The 16,088-nt window shown below is 42.9% G+C and overlaps 1 protein-coding gene across 1 annotated transcript in view; it reads right to left on the minus strand.

Annotated features, from left to right (window-relative positions):
• DCX (doublecortin) overlaps nucleotides 1-13,609 on the minus strand; it is a 105,425-nt gene extending 91,816 nt beyond the window's left edge. Inside the window, exons 1-2 of the mRNA XM_042974583.1 lie at nucleotides 13,246-13,609; nucleotides 4,239-4,579 (exon numbers count right to left, since the gene is read on the minus strand). Coding sequence (XP_042830517.1) covers nucleotides 4,239-4,579; nucleotides 13,246-13,609 — 705 coding nt within the window. The remainder of the gene's footprint in view (nucleotides 1-4,238; nucleotides 4,580-13,245) is intronic.
• Between the last annotated feature and the right edge of the window lie 2,479 nt (nucleotides 13,610-16,088).

The raw sequence follows: 16,088 nt of genomic DNA on the forward strand, positions 1-16,088 counted from the left end.
AGTCATGACTCAACAGTTGTGAGATATAGTCCTGCGTTGGGCCCGGTGCTGGACACGGAACCTGCTTAAGATTCTCTCTCTCTCTCTCTTCCTCTGCCCCTCGTTCCCTCTCTCAATAAATAAATAAATACATAAATAAATACAATGTTTAAAACAAATGAATTTAAGACTAGGTTACTGAGCTAGTACTACTACCAAGTGAACCAGAAATTTGGGTTCTAGTTTTTACACATCCATGATCTTTAAGCATAAGTGTGTGGCTTGACCATGAAAATTAATATTTGGATAATTTTGTCAACACACTGCAAAAACCACTCCAGCTGCCAAAGAATCAAAAAAAAAAAAAAAAACCAATCTCATCTGGGAGTTAACTAATATGCATCATCATCTAACTTTTCATATTTTCCCTGACCTCCTAGAAATCCATTATAGCCCATGAGATTAGCAAGGGCCCCGTCGACTCCTCATTTCATTAGCAACTTCTTATTGAGGTGAGGAATAAGTTGGGACCCCTTCGTACTGATGATGGTTAGTTCCTCTGTCTACACAGACCACAAATATCTCAGGGGCAATGAGTCAGGAAATCTGTCTTCTATACTGGAAAAACATAAGCCCTAAAAAGACCAAGGGCTCCAAAAGCCATCCAAAATAAAAACAGAGAGAAAGAGATGACAGCCATGTCCGTAGATTTCTTGTCAATCAGCGTGAGCCAATCAATCAAACTGTACACAGAAGAGCAGAAGCAACAATAAATCTGGAATAATCAACTGGGCTGTTTTAACTGATCATTATTCAAACAAAGGGGGAGAAAACCACGTGATTTTTTGTCAGTCTGAGATCCAGTTGAAGCAAGACCAAATCCAAGTGATGGCCTTGATTTCATGATTAAAATGTTCCATAACAAATAGCCTTGACCATACGTTGTCCTTTCTGCCTAGTGCCACATTTAGGCAAAGACAGACATGGAATATCCAAGCGCGTCCAAACCATTGCAACACATGTGCCTTCAGCCTGCATTGAGGAAGATCATATTCCCAAGCAGTAAGAATACCCACCAGTAATCAAAGTGACTGACAGGTGTTAACATTAGAGCTGTCATCACCAGAATTGGGGAATGGGCTGGGCTCCAAGATTTTGAGTTTGGCTAACTTTCAGTATAGTCAGCACCTATTTTGTAATTAGTAGGTTTGTCCCTGCACCCCCAAATTTTGTTATTTAATGTCCTTTCTGTAACCACACAACAATGTTTGATTTGTGGGTTACCCCATGCCTACCAATCTAACCAGTGAGGTTAGGGTAGTTAGTTCCTAATCATTCAGCATCTTCTGTAAACAGCATTTCCTAGTGTGCTCTTCAGAATATATACATGTATATCCCATTTGAAAAAAAAGTGTTTGTGGTTAAATAAAATTGGGGAAATCGTGGGTCTTAATTAAATTGGTTTCCTTTCTGCAGGACTTCTCAGAACATTTAATGTGCCAATGAGCACCATGAATCTCTAAGAAGGGCTTATAATTTGCAACATTTCACAACATTATTTGACCACAGAGCCCTTTTATGAAAAGCTGCTGGGGAGCAGGAGATGGGGACGGTTTTTACAATATACTTTGGGAAATGTTGCCTTAACTTGCCATGACTTGCCATGACTTCCACGTAAGTAACAAATAGGAGCTCCCCAGGGGGAACACACACTCCTTTGGAAGCCTCCTATCTTTTCTGATAGACCTAAAGATGGTGTCTGAGGCACTGAATGCAGAGGTCTTCTCAGAACATCTCAGAACATCTACCTAGGCCAAGTTAGAATAGCTTTATGTCAGTCTGTTCAATCAACAAACATTTATAGAGATTCCACAATGTATCAGAACTGAGAATTAAAAAAAAAAAAGGTGAAGATTGCTTTAACCTTGCACAGAGGTGCAAGAACCTGAAGACAGAGAAGTTTTCAGGGATAATATGACATTTGAAACAGGCCTTAAAAGACAACCCTCAGGGGTCCAAGCAGGCAGAAAGAGACATTTTAAGGAGAAGGAACTGTATTCAGAGGTACTGATGTCTGACAAAGCTTTGTCCTATTCCCTTGAGCACTGCTCCTGATGTTTCGGGACACACACTATATCATACACTAACATTTTATACTGTGTTCCCCAAAGAAATGGGAGCCAATGCTTGAAGGAGTTGGAGAAAGCTTGCTGTTCTGTGTGGCCTGCTGTAGGGTTAAAATGCACCCATCACAGGTTTGGAGCCTGCTCGCGTAGGAGGTGGAGGTGTGGCTTTATTTACCACTAAGAGCAACCACAGAATGCCAAGGTGTGGTATAGCTCCATAAAATGCTGAGAATTTGTGCTAAGAATGATGGAGGGAAAGTAGAGGGAAAGGAACTAACATTTGTAGATATATATCTAAATTGTCTAGCAATTGACATACCTGGTTTAATGGCAAATCGTATGCATACATATTTACATCTTGTGTTTTAATTTACAAAGTGCTTTCGTATCCATTGTTTCTTTTGATCTTCAGGTGAATTCTGTGAGCATGGGTAGGGCAGGTGTCATCAGCCCCCTTGTATAGAGAAGTGGGAGGCTTCGGAAAGTTAAGTGATTAGCCCAAGGGTCACATAGTGAGTTGCAATATTATAATAAAAACCAGGTCTTCTGAATCTCAGTCTTAAGTCCTTGATTTGTATTTGTCACACGTTACTCCAAGAGGCTGAAGGTATAGAGATATGGACTTATGCCCGATATAAGGAAAATCTTTCTAAAAATCACAGGTTTTCAACAGTGGGATAGGCTGTCTTATGAAATTGAAATGGTTGCAGAGTATATCCTTGCCATAGGTGGGAGATTAAATGTCATGGCTTCTAAGGTCACTGTCAACGCTAAGATCCAATGATCCTAAAACCCCTGGCTTCTATTTCCCCAAGATGAGGTGTCCAATGATTCCGCCTGCTCCTGGGAAGCTCCTGTTTATTATGTACTTGGTCCTCAGGAAAGAGATCCTCTTTAAGAGATGCTTGGAGTTGGGACTTTTCCCATGGCAGGTAAATTCGTTGCTTTGGTACAACAAACACAAATCACATTCAACCAATGCGTCCAGGTATCACTCAGATCACAGAATGAGGAACATGTAAAAGTCACAAATTTAGAAACATTCCCAAATATGTGAGTTTGAGTTTTACCAGAGATTTAAACTCTTGCAGCATTCAGTATATGTCAGAAATCATGGGAGGAGACACAGTTCTGCATTTGAACACTCATCAGTCATTCTGATGTAGAGTGAATCTGCTTCTCCAGAATCTATATAATTGCGTACACACCAAAGGTATTTTAAGAAGGTAGGGAGTATGGACCAATAATAATCCGCAGTTGTCTTCTCTCATGGGGGACCAGGATTCTCTTTAGAGCTAACAGAACCAGCCACTGTTCCAATTCTCTTGGAACATATTTTGTCATACATTTACAGCTCCCTATGCTCAAGAGAATGGTGCATCTGTCTGATGGAGACGCCTGGCTGCATTCTTTCCCAGATATTAATATAGGTGGCACTTTAGTAGCATAACCAATGACATGAAGAACCTGATTTGGAGAGGAACAGATGGCGCATCTTTCTTGGGCTAATTTTAGGATCCTGAAATAGTCCCTTTCTCACACAAAACCATCAGTGGAACCAAATTAAGACAGCCATGTCACACGGAAAAGGGAGAAAGGAAAAATGTGGTCTAGTGTGAGGCAAAGACAAGGAACCAGAGACTTCAGTGCTTCCCCTGTATCCGAGTCCTTCCACAGAACATGAGGGCTACTTCAACCTCTTTTCACCACAATGGATGCTGAATACCAACCTAAGGCCATCTAAGAAGAAATGAGCCGGCAAATCTCATTTCTAGGCATACGCATTGAGTGATCAAGGTTGCATCACGTGATAGCCACATTCAGATTTATAAGAACGTGTAGGATCTAGGTTCTAGGTCCCTTACTCAGCAGATAAGAAAGCTGAGGCTAAGTGACCATCCTACTTGACGAGACAAAAGCAGATTGAATTTCAAAGCCTCAGATTTCTAGTCCAATGTTTTGTCTGCTGAAAAGACCTTTCTTCCAAATGATACCCGAAATATCAGGTAGGGATGATGGGAGGCGGAGGAAGAGACCCCAACCAGAAATGATGCCTGAGGTGCAGGATGGTCATCCAGGCATTTAGAACAACTGAGAAGAAGAGTACTCTAAAAAAAAAAAAAAAGTACCTACCTGTTTTCCATCCAGAGTGTAGAGTTTTTTGACAACCCCGGTCTCCAGCTTGATGGCTTCAGTGATGTCAGTGAGGACTTGCTCAAAAGAGTGGGCTGTCTTCTTGTTCAGAAGCACACGCACAGCCTTCCGAGGCTTCACCCCGCTGCGAATGATGGTCACCAGTTTGGGGCGCACAAAGTCCTTGTTCTCTCTGGCCTGGGCACTGTTGCTACTAGCCAGGGATTGGGGGGCTTTCATATTGGCGGATGTCTTCACATTGACAGACCAGTTGGGATTGACATTCTTGGTGTACTCCACCTTTTTAAAGAAGTTGTCTGAGGAGCAAACATAGCTTTCCCCTAAGGGAAGAAATAAGTGGTGATTAGTTCCACAGCCGATATGTGGACCATTCTAACCAAACTAATGCACATTGACCTTGGAGTAGGGCTTTTGGAGATAACGGTGATAATAGCCAACTGTAGGCACAATTTCTTACTGGGCTCTCTCTCTAAAACTTGGATCATTCAAATTCAAGAGCTGAAAAATCCTATAAAGCTAAGGGTTTTAAGGACAATGAACCCATACATCTAAGTATAATCTCACAAGCAGGGTTGTCTCGCTTGATACGGTTCTATTGCAATTGAAATGTTTATGTTCATTTCTAGTATGTTTGTTTCCATCCAGAGTGTAGAGTTTGATACGATTTTATTGCATTTGAAATGTTTATGTTAATTTCTAGGATGTTTGTTGATATTCAGGGGCATTACTGGAGTGTTTTTAACATGTTTCTATTTCTTAATGTTCCTGTCCTATTTCTGGACTCATAGCCACATTCCATGGTTATATTATAAACCAGGGAGAACTTTCAAAATTAATAGTTTATCCCAAGTTAAAGTGACCCAAGTATCCTTGTACATTGGGCATATAGTACATACCTGCCAAGAAGCCAGATTGTCCTTTGCACAGAGTATGTGGCTAAGCAGTGGAATATTGAAATGTGAAATGTATGTGTGTGGTGAATATATATATATATATATATATATATATATATATGTATATATATGTGTGTGTATATATATATATATATATACAATTGTGTCCTCTACTGCTCATCTCCACATCAAAGTGGAGAAACTGCCTGAATAACAACATGCGCGTGCTCGTGCGCGCGCGCACACACACACACACACACACCCCGTTGCTTGTGTTTGCAAATCTAGCTGTTGCTTGAGAAATACTTTCCCCTGTTTCTACCACCCACCCCTCATCTTTCCATCTTCCCCAATGCTACACACTCCATCTGTGTGTTCAAGGCTCTCTTCACCAGGACTCACCCTTGGCTGCCACAAGTAAGGAGGTGGAGATGTAAGAATATGTTATACAGCTAGATTTATGGATTGGAGGAATCTAGTGTACTTTTCACATTTATCTTGGGCTACAGGAAATGACTAATACAGCGGAAGGAACACCGGGGCCAGAGGCAAGGCAGTGGCGGGGAGTAGACACCTGGGACTAGAAGCTGGAGAAAAGAGGAAGAGAGGTAGGCTCAGCCTGGAGGAGAGAGTATTGGAAAAGGTTGAATTTGTTGAGTAAAACACATTAGCCTGAAGGTATATAGAAGTTCATCCAGAGGTCAAGCTGCAGAAAACTAGTGTGAGTTAATCAGGCTTAACTCATCAGTAACAATTCTAAATAAATAAGTTGGTCAACCCTAGCCAGTGCAAAGAAAGCATTACACACAATTACGGACTGATGGCTCTTCTTCCTTTGGTCTCAGCGGGAGAACCATGCAGGGACATTCAGAAACACCGGGCTGATAATGCCCTCCTTTTGCAAATATTGATTGCTTTGCTGCAGCGCCAAATCCTTTAAGTCATGTTAATTAATAAATTTTTCAGTTAGTGATGAGAGAAGATTCAGTCAGATTCTCTAGGGCACCTTTGAGGACATTTATGTGTGTTTGTGAAGGGGAAGGGTGAGTGGCTTCCAACACTGCTCTGAGTCCAAGAGGCCATTGGTGTTCTGTCTTGTCAGGGGGCCAGGGGGAGGTTTGTAGGTGAACGTAGGCGTCCTCTCCCACGTGGTGCACATACGCACACCCAGGATGGAGTAGTCAAAGAACTCAGTCGAAAGAAACCCTAAACTCTCTCGCTCCCTTGCTGGCAAATCCAACCTAACCCAAGGGATTAGAGGCTAGGGTCTTTAATTTGGGACTTTAAGGGGTGAAGGAGCCCGCTCAATTCCCCCATCTACTCACAGCCAATATCCCCCCACACCCTTCGAGATGGCCCGTTGCCTTAGCACTCCACCAGATTCACGGGTACCTTCCAAGAGGTTAGTGCCTTTAAGTCAGATGTTTTCCATAACTTGTCAAGTACTTTAAAACTCTGACAACTGGTGGTGTAGAAATGTGTGAGGCTATATATTTATGATTTCACTCATCTACAGTCTCCTCTGGAGAGTCAGCTGTGTAGCCCTATTAGGACTCTGGACTTATTTTGCTCCCATGTCTTAAACCTCTTAAGCCTCTGAACTATGAGTATGATTAACCACCCCCAGATGAAAATGAACATGATGGCAGACAGCTATAGTATCATATGGCACCAAGAACTTTCCAGAGGGCCCAGCTCTCAGCCAAATCTATGTTGAGCACCTTCCAACAGTACATTTTAGTCTCTCCACTCTCTCCTTTTGGCCTCAACATGGAGTAATGGAAAAAGAGCAGCTGATGTGATGTCAGTCAGAATAGGGTCTCCAATACTTCCTAGCTGTGTGCCCTTGAGCAAGTTACCTAACCTCCCCCAGCTTCAGTAACTTGTCTGCAAAGTAGGAATGATAATAACAATACCTACCTCGTAAGGTTGTGGTGAGGCACAAATGAGATGATGGATAGAAACTGCTGAGCCCAGAGCCTAGTGCATGGGAAACACTTGAGAAACTCTAGCTATGGTTATCATTAAGGCCCTCATCTGAAAGAATAGAGAGAGAACAAGAAAGAAAGAGGAAAGAAGCAAGGAGGAAGAAAGAGCTGAGGGGAAGGAGATGAAAAGAGGAGGAGTAAAAGCCCAAGGAAAGAAAAAAGAAAGAAGCAGCAGCAGCCATCTTGGAACTGAGCTATAATCATGTATATAACATGACCACTACCCAGGTCTCATGCCTCGAACATAACAATTTCCTACTGGATAAGAGGAAGTATCCAGTTGCTGAAAAAGTCACATGTAGGACTCCATGGTTAACACCCAGCGAAGCCACGTGGTGCCACTGATGATGCATGCTGAGGGCAGGATCCTTTTAAGACTTTATACTTTTTAGTGCAGTTCTAGGTTCACAGCAAAATTGAGGGGCAGGTACCGAGATTTCTCCCACAACTCTTGTCTCCACACATGCATAGCCTCCCCTGTAATCAAACATCCCTGACCAGAGGGCAGGATATTTACAGTGGTCAAGGGCAGCAACTTGGGAAGTCAGACCCTGAATCCCAGTCCCAATCAGGCCTTTGGGAGCTGTGGGACCTCAGCAAATCATTTAATCTCAAAGTCTCAGCTTTTCCATCTATAAATTGAAGGTATTACACTAGGTGACATCTCAGTTCCTTCCAGACCTAAAGATCTACGAGAAGGAATTTTCTTCTCTTTTCCATCCCCAAAAGACTGGAGGAGGTAACGTTATGAGGGTCATTAAACTTTAAAGAAATAGGCGCCCACTACCGAGGACTCTCCACTTGTACCACTGGAAAGACATCAAACGTGCTGCTGCGTCTCTAGACCAAGGCTTCCTTGTTCTCATTTTGCAAACATCTGCAACGTCTGCTGCCAGAGCTGGGTGCTTCCTGCCCGTCCAGCTGCCTGGCACTTGGAGCTGGATGAGGTGTATTGCACCTTTACACAGCTGGGTTCCAATCCTGCCACAGCTTGCAGGGGCCATTTCCCACCCATTGGGAGCCTAGAAAGAAAGCCAGAGCCAGGCAAGGTGACAATTTGCTGGAACTGACGATCTGTTTCAGGGGGAAAGAGGGTAAGGAAATGAAGTCATGGAAGCACAGCTGAAAGGGCAGGAAGGGAACAGGATATGGGCTCAAGATGATCTAATGTCGGGGCGCCCGGGTGGCTCAGCCGGTTAAGCGTCCGACTTCCGCTCAGGTCATGATCTTGTGGTTTCTGAGTTCAAGCTCCGCATCGGGTTCTGTGCTAACAGCACAGAGCCTGGAGCCTGCTTCGGATTCTGTGTCTTCCTCTGTCTCTGCCCCTCCCCTTCTCTCTCTCTCTCTCTCTCAAAAATAATAAACATTAAAAAACATTTTTTTAAAGATGATCTAATGTCCACCTCCCTTCATTTTCAGGATGGCTCCATTTTCAAAAACATGAAATACACTCATATTTTCTCAGTGTGAAAACACTTCTGCCTGGGCTTTCTCCCCTTTTCCAGAACTTCCTCATTCAAGAAGGAAAATATTAAATGATACTGCATTGTATTATCCTATCTATTAATGAGGTACCTGTCCCCCAGGTGTCTTTAAATCCTTCTCTTTGGCAATGTGCTTGCTTTAGGAGCTAGAGGATAAGTTAGTGAGAAGGTGGTTCCATCTCATCTCATCTCATCTCATCTCATCTCATCTCAAATGAGTTATGGCAAAGGGTCTGGATCATAACTGATGTCACTGTTCAACTCAGATTTTCCAGCAAGACGGTCCCAATTGTCAATATTCTGTCCCATGCTCCACGTAATAATGCTCAGAATAATACCCCGAAGATTGATCTGGGTACTCACAAGGAAGTGAGGAAGGAACTGGGCAGGAAGGGAAGGAGAATGATTTTGCAATGAAAGACTAAGCAAGACAAAAGGAAGAGTCACATTCATTGACCCACTGGGAATATGACTAACACATAATATGACCACAGCCTACATGGCTTCACTAAGACTCCTTGTGTACCCAAAGAGCTGTGGAAAAGCTGAGATAAATAACCTGATTTGGGTCCAAAATGTCACCCTTGCGACTTTCAGCATCTAGCAGCAAACAGTAGACTAGAGGCATTAGACAAGGAGTGTAACAGGCCAGAGTGATTATTAACCAATACCAATTGTTTTTTATTTCATTTTATTTTTTTCTAAATATTTAACAAAGTGGCCATTTGGAAACCGTATGTTCCATGCTCCATTATTCCTTTAAGGTCTACAAAGGAAAAAAACAAAACCAAACCAAACCAAGGACTTCTTCACTCCTAGGAACTCCCATCACTGTAGTTAGCTGAAAGGGACCATCAGGATCACCTAATCCAGTATTTCTCAAGTTTAAAAGATCACCTGGGGAGATTTGTTAAAAACATAGATTCTGCAGCCCTAGCCCTGGGGATTCTGATTCAATAGATCTGGGGTATGACCCAGGAATTGATATTTTCCTGAATCTCTGAAAGAATCTGAAAGGCAGCCAGGTTTGGGAGGCACTGGCCATCCCACGGGGTCTGGAATCTCACTGACCCCCTCAGTAGTGTCATCATCATTGCTTTATTTTTTTACATCATTAACAATAATACCTTGTAGCTATAGCTTTACCTTGTCGATGCGTTTCCATAGCTATTATCTAATTATATCCTCACAACCACCCTGATAGGTAAAGAAGGCAGGTGTTACTAGTCTCACACAAATGTTACAATAGATACACAAGATGTGGTTCATACATACAATGGAGTATTATTCCTCAATAAGAGGGACAAAAGTGTTGATACATGATATAACATGAATAAACCTTAAAAACACTTTTCTAAGGGAAATAAGCCAGTCACAAAAGATCACATGGTATATGATTCAGTTTATATAATAAGCAAATCTATGGAGACAAAGAGTAGGTAAGTTGTTGCCTAGGACTGGAGAGAGTGAGGGAAATGGACAATGACAGCTAACTGGTACAGGGTTTCCGTTTGGGGTGACGAGAGTTATCTAAAATTAGATTATGATGATGGCTGCATCACTTGGTAAATTTTCTAAAAATCATTGAATTGTAGGGGCACCTGGGTGGCTCAGTTGGTTGAGCGTCTGACTCTTGATTGATCTCATGGGTCGTGGGTTCAAGCCCTGCATTGGGCTCTGGAATGACAGTGTGGAGCCTGCTTGGGATTCTCTCTCTCCCTCTCTCTCTATCTCTCTTTCTGTCTCTCAAAAATAAATAAACTTAAAAATTATTTTTTAAAAATTTTAAAATTAAAAAAAATCATTGAATTGTACACCTAAATGGGTGATTTTTACATTGTGTAAATTATACCTTAAAATGGCATTTTTCTTCAAAAATGCTGTTTTACAAAGGAGAACATTATTTACCATGACGATAAGTTATGTAGCTAACCAGCTATAAACTAGGACAACTCAACAGTCATAGCTACCCTTTATTCCTGTATACCAGGAATAATAGTAAACGCTTCATACCCGTTTTCTTATTTAATCCTCAAAGCAGCTATTCCCACTTTACAGATGAAAAACTGAGGCTCAGGGAGTCTACATGGTTTCCCCAAGGTCACACCAGCTAGCAGGTGGCAGATCTTGGATTGGAAACAAATCTGATTCCAAAGACTCCTTTTCCTGCAATAACCTTCTGCCTCTAAGACTAGAACCTGCTGCCTCTGATTCTTCATCAGGGATCTTTCCAAACTTTTTCAGCGTGAAGTCTCTTGGGGAACAGTGTGCATGAATATTCTTAATCTTTCATTCAACCTCTTCCAATGGTGAACAAAGTGAGGGGCTTCTGCCCTCCATTCCTAGAAGAGTAGTTCTAAAGGGCAAAACAGGAGAGAAAAAAAACCTTCTTCTTCTTTATCTTCCTCATCCCCAGTGCCCTTTCCCATCTGGCTCTGCAGCAGTGGGAAAGCTGGCCACATTTCTCAATATTATCTTAGAGATACCCCAGAATTTCCTTGACTGAATGAGCAGTACTAAGGACTGGGAGGTCACTGCAGCTTGTGGATGAAGATGATACATGAATAAATGCGAGTGAGCCTTCTTTACATTCTATATAACCCAGGAAGCACTACCAATGCACCCAGGGGAAGAGTCCAATCTAGCAGGACTCAAAAGGGTCAGGAGAAAGGGTGCAGTCTTCAAAATTACATTTATTATCTATTTCGAACTGAGATTATCACAAAACATACACATACACATACACACACACACACACACACACACACACATCTAGGGAAAAAAATCAATATCAAGGGCTTGTCCTTGAGCAAGATATGTTAAAAATGGATCTGGGGAGGGGGGAAATCTGTGCATGACACTTCTCTTAGATCAGACACAAGAACATTCTAATTCCTACTCGAAATACAATGTCCCTTGGTTCAGAATTCTGCCTTAGCATCTGTCATGGCCTTTAACAAATCACAACTAGTGGCAATGAGGACATACTGGGTGATTCAAGGTGCTTTGTTTGTGAAAATTATGACGGAGGCACCCCTCAGATTCGACTGACACATGGGTTTTACAGTGACAAAAGATGCACACCCTATCAATTACTCTGTTGGACAGCTCCCTCAACCTCGGGCCAAGTCCTTCTAGTTTGCCCTGTCTCTCCTTTAAGATACGTGCTAGGATAGTCAATCCTTGCATGTTCAGAAAAAGTCTCAGATTGACCTCCGCCTGGTCGTCCGGCACACGATCAAATAATCTGAGCCTTCTTAGCATTGTTTTTCAAGGTCAGTTATGTGGAAAAACCTCAGACTTGAACCATGAGACCCAGAGCCAGTAGCCGTATGGACACTGTCTCTTATCAGCAACTGGCCCCAAGTCACTTGACCTGGCCTGAGAAACAGCAGCGACTTGCGAGAACATGGTCTTGTGCAAGGGAAGCCCTCATGCTCCTTTGTCTAAGAACACAAGAAAGCTAGAAGCAGTGAAGCAGAGGCGGGGCACTCCCACACCAAGTCATTTAATGCGCTGTTTCTCATTCCTTGTTGGCTGCTTCATAATCTGGCTTCCCTAGAGATCTGCCTGCTCTAAACTCACCTTTCCTCAGGGAATGGAAGGGGTGAGGAGGTGGGGCTAGAGGGGTGGAGGAAAGGGTTTGGGGAGGGCCATTTGCATGATCACCGTCCCTCGAAGCTGTCCTTTAAAGCACCGTGTCAAGTTAAACGGATTCCATGTTATAGCGATTTAAAAGTGGGGATAGGGAGGCATCCACCATATAATTGACTTGATAACGTACGGTATTAAGCACGTGTCCCAAGATCAATCTTCTACATAACCACAGAGAAAGGCGTCGTGGATGAGCAAGGTTTTGGTAAGAGCTGAGATGTCCCTGCTTTTTGAGAGTGTACCAGGTTTTTTGGGTTTTCAGCAACATAGTCATAAAATCCGATTGTAGAACCAAACTCTAGAGAGGATTTAAAGGGACTTAGGTACAGTGAGTCAGTTCCTATTCTAATAGGAATAGTCTTTATTAAAATACCAGACATACCTACAGCTTTCTTTGGTATTTCTCTCAATGACCTCAGCCTTAGGGCCACACCCTGAAGTGGGCTTTTTAGAAGCAACAGCTGAGCAGTGACCACTTACCTAAAAGGATAATCCTTTATGAATATGTCCAGGAAGTCCTGCTTTTAGGACGCCTACTTCCATGCGCAGCAATTCACAGTCTCTCAGCAGCTCAAAGGATATTTGGATACCTTTCCGTTAACCCAACCAAAGTTCCTTCTTCATTTTACAGCCCTAAGGAGTTCATGGTCTGCCTCAGTAATGCTACTTAGAATTGACTATGAACAAGATCCAGAGTAAATGACACAATTCAGATTTTCCTTTGTACCCTGACAGATGAGCACAATGCATTATCACTGCCATCCACGCTCCAACACCAGCAGAGACTAACGGCCATGAAGAGCAATGGCTAATGGTCTGTCGATGCCTATAGGATCAGAGAGTCTCGGCATCGACCTGGTGCTCTGACAAACATAATTCCTAATTTTTTTTTTCCCATGAACTCCAAGAAATGTAACCATAGCCAACGATGCCACCTCCCACCAAGAGCCACCACCCTTGAAATTACCTTCCTCCAGTTCATCCATGCTTCCGATTTTCCTGGATCCATCAATGGTGTAAATGTAACGCACTCCCTGAGGCAGGTTGATGTTGTCAGACAGAGATCGAGTCAGGTCAGCCAGCAAGGCGTCAAAGCTGCGAAAACGGTCAGAGGACACAGCGTACACAATCCCCTTGAAGTAGCGGTCCCCATTGCGGTAGAAACGTACCTTCTTGGCTTTCTTCTCGTTGCTCAGTGCCTGCAAGGTTCTGGTTCGGTAGAAGCTACAATGGGCGCTGTGAGTGGGGCTGGGCAGCCCATTCATCCGTGAGCCTCGCATGTTCCTGGATGTCTTGTCTCTTTCGTCAAAATGTCCAAAATCAAGTTCCATATTTTGGTGGAACCTCAGAGACCTGAGTGTTGGACAAAGGGGGTGAGGGGAGGCAAAGAAAGAGGGGCAGGGCGGGGGAAAAAAAAAGAAAAGAATTCAAATATTAGCCAGATCCAGTTCTGCAATCTGCTGCTTGTGAAAAGAACTGCTTGAAAAAAGCCTGTGACCCATCTGCTGCTTGCCCCTGACCTGCAGGAATATTGATCTTAATAGAGAAGAAGGAGGGGCTGAGGGGGTGCTGGCGATGGTGGGGGGTTGGGGTGGGAGATGGGGAAGGAGGCACTTTGGGCACTGTTCCAAAACAGGAGAGGGAGGGATTTTGAAATCGCTTAAAATCCTGGGACTTATTGACAGTGGCTCCTATCAAATTGTAACTTCGGGCTAAATACATTAAAACTGGCATCTGTTTCCTCACACATGCCCACATGACTAACAGTTGTAAATGAATCCATAGCCTGACAAGATCCCCTTAAAGAGAATAGAAGGCGCTAGCTGAGGTTAGCATCTCCAGTTTGGGAAGCAATCTTTGTGCCTCAGTCAAATGACTACAACGGGGAATGTTTTAATTTTATTCTCAACCCTCTTTCCTACCCTAATGTGTGCATCCCCTCCCCCCAGAATAAACCAGGATTCTCCTTTAAAGGGACAGCCTCCAGGGAGTAGCTACTGTCTTTGTGCTATTCATCAAACCCTTTCCCCACCAAGCTGGTGCAGCTATCCGACATTCATAAGAAATAAGCTGAAAAAAAGGATTAGAAAAATCAGTTATTTAACAAGTTATCAGCTCTGCTTCCCCCCGCCCCCTCTGGCACCATTTGGTCACAAAATCCTTTTCTTTCTTTCCTTTTTTTTTTTTTTTTTTTGTTTCTTAATATGTGCACGATCCCTCCCCAACGATGCAGCCCTACCTCTTAATGGAATAATTTAATTGTTGAAAGATTCCCAAATGAGTCCCTGAAAAGCATATGGGACCTTCAGAAACAAGCACACCTTTCATTGTTCTGTATTTCTACCCTGACTGAAGGGGCATTTTGCCCTCACAGCGGGCAATTCACCCCAAACTTGTCTATTGCCCAGGTGCATTAGCTGAGGCAAAAGATGGTCATCTGTCAGATTTATTTTTTCCCTTTCTGCTGAACCAGAGAGAGAGAGAAAGAAAGAAAGAAAGAAAGAGAAAGAAAGAAATGAGGAAAGGAAAGGAAAAGGAAGAAAGGAAGAAAGGAAGAAAGGAAGAAAGAAAGAGAGAAAGAGAAAGAAAGAAATGAGGAAAGGAAAAGGAAGAAAGAAAGAAAGAAGAAAAGGAAAGGAAGGGAAAAGAAAGGAAAGAGAAAAAAGAAGAAAGAAAGAAAAAAGAGAGAAAGAAAGAAAGAAAAAGAAAGAAAGAAAGAAAGAAAGAAAGAAAGAAATGAAATCATGAAACCAAACACAACAGAAGCCTCAAGCGCTAGCAAAGGTAGTGACCATAGCCTATGAACCAAACTATTAACATGCATCTCACAGATGGGGATAAAAGGACTCACAAAGCAAGCAGGGCTCAGCTGCTACACACTGCCACATCGAGAAATTTGCAAGGGACCAGGAGGACAGGAGATAAAGGAGGACGGGTGTCTAGTAGGTTTGCCAGGCTCGGTCCCCCTTTTCTTCCAATGTCACCATGACCTGTGCTGAGCTCAGCATTGTCTCTGTCAGAAAACCTGCAGTGGTAAGAGACCCCACCTCCTCAATACAAGTAGCAAGCATTTCCCCAGGCATGCGAGTAACACTTGGCTTTGCTTTAGGATCAGGGGTGGTATTACTCTAAACTATTATTCATCACAGTGAAAACAAAGGAACATCAAACTCACTTTTCCAAAGGAAAATCCCAGGTAGAGGCTTAGGAAAAAATCCGATAGGATAAGGCAAAATAAAAAAAAAAAAATCAGAGAAGGAGAAGGAGAGAAAGAGAAAGAGCTAGAGCAAGCGCTTTGCCTTGTGCTTTTCCCGTTTGACATCTGTTACATTCTGCCTGAAAATCACTGGAAAGCCCCACTCACCGGTTTTCTGCTGGTTGGGTGGAGATGCTGAGAGAAAGAAAACCAATCTCTCTATGCCTTTGTTGTCTGAGCTCCAAGCAAGAAATTCCTGCCAGGGTGGATAGATGCCTTCTAGGTCCTAGTGCCTTGTCCAGCTTCTCCCCTATAACTCAGGCTTAGTGAATCCCCCCCAACTCCTATGATTAATTACATGCTTTTTTTTTCAATTCACAGGCTGCATTAACAGCTCGGAAGGTTTCATTTATAACCAACAGGAAATTGCAGGGTAGCAAAAAGATCGCACAGGCAAATGCAGAATGTTCTAATGAGCAATGTGCTAGCCCTCCCCACCCCCTACCCCCTGCTTTTTTTTTTTAAAAAGGAACTGGCGATTTCACTTGGCCAAAACCTTAGCCTATTCTGCCTGGGGACCAGGCTCAGAGAGTCCAACCAGGCTTCTTAGAAAT

The sequence above is a fragment of the Panthera tigris genome, chromosome X (assembly GCF_018350195.1).
Source record: "Panthera tigris isolate Pti1 chromosome X, P.tigris_Pti1_mat1.1, whole genome shotgun sequence".
In the NCBI taxonomy this organism is placed as follows: Eukaryota; Metazoa; Chordata; class Mammalia; order Carnivora; family Felidae; genus Panthera; species Panthera tigris.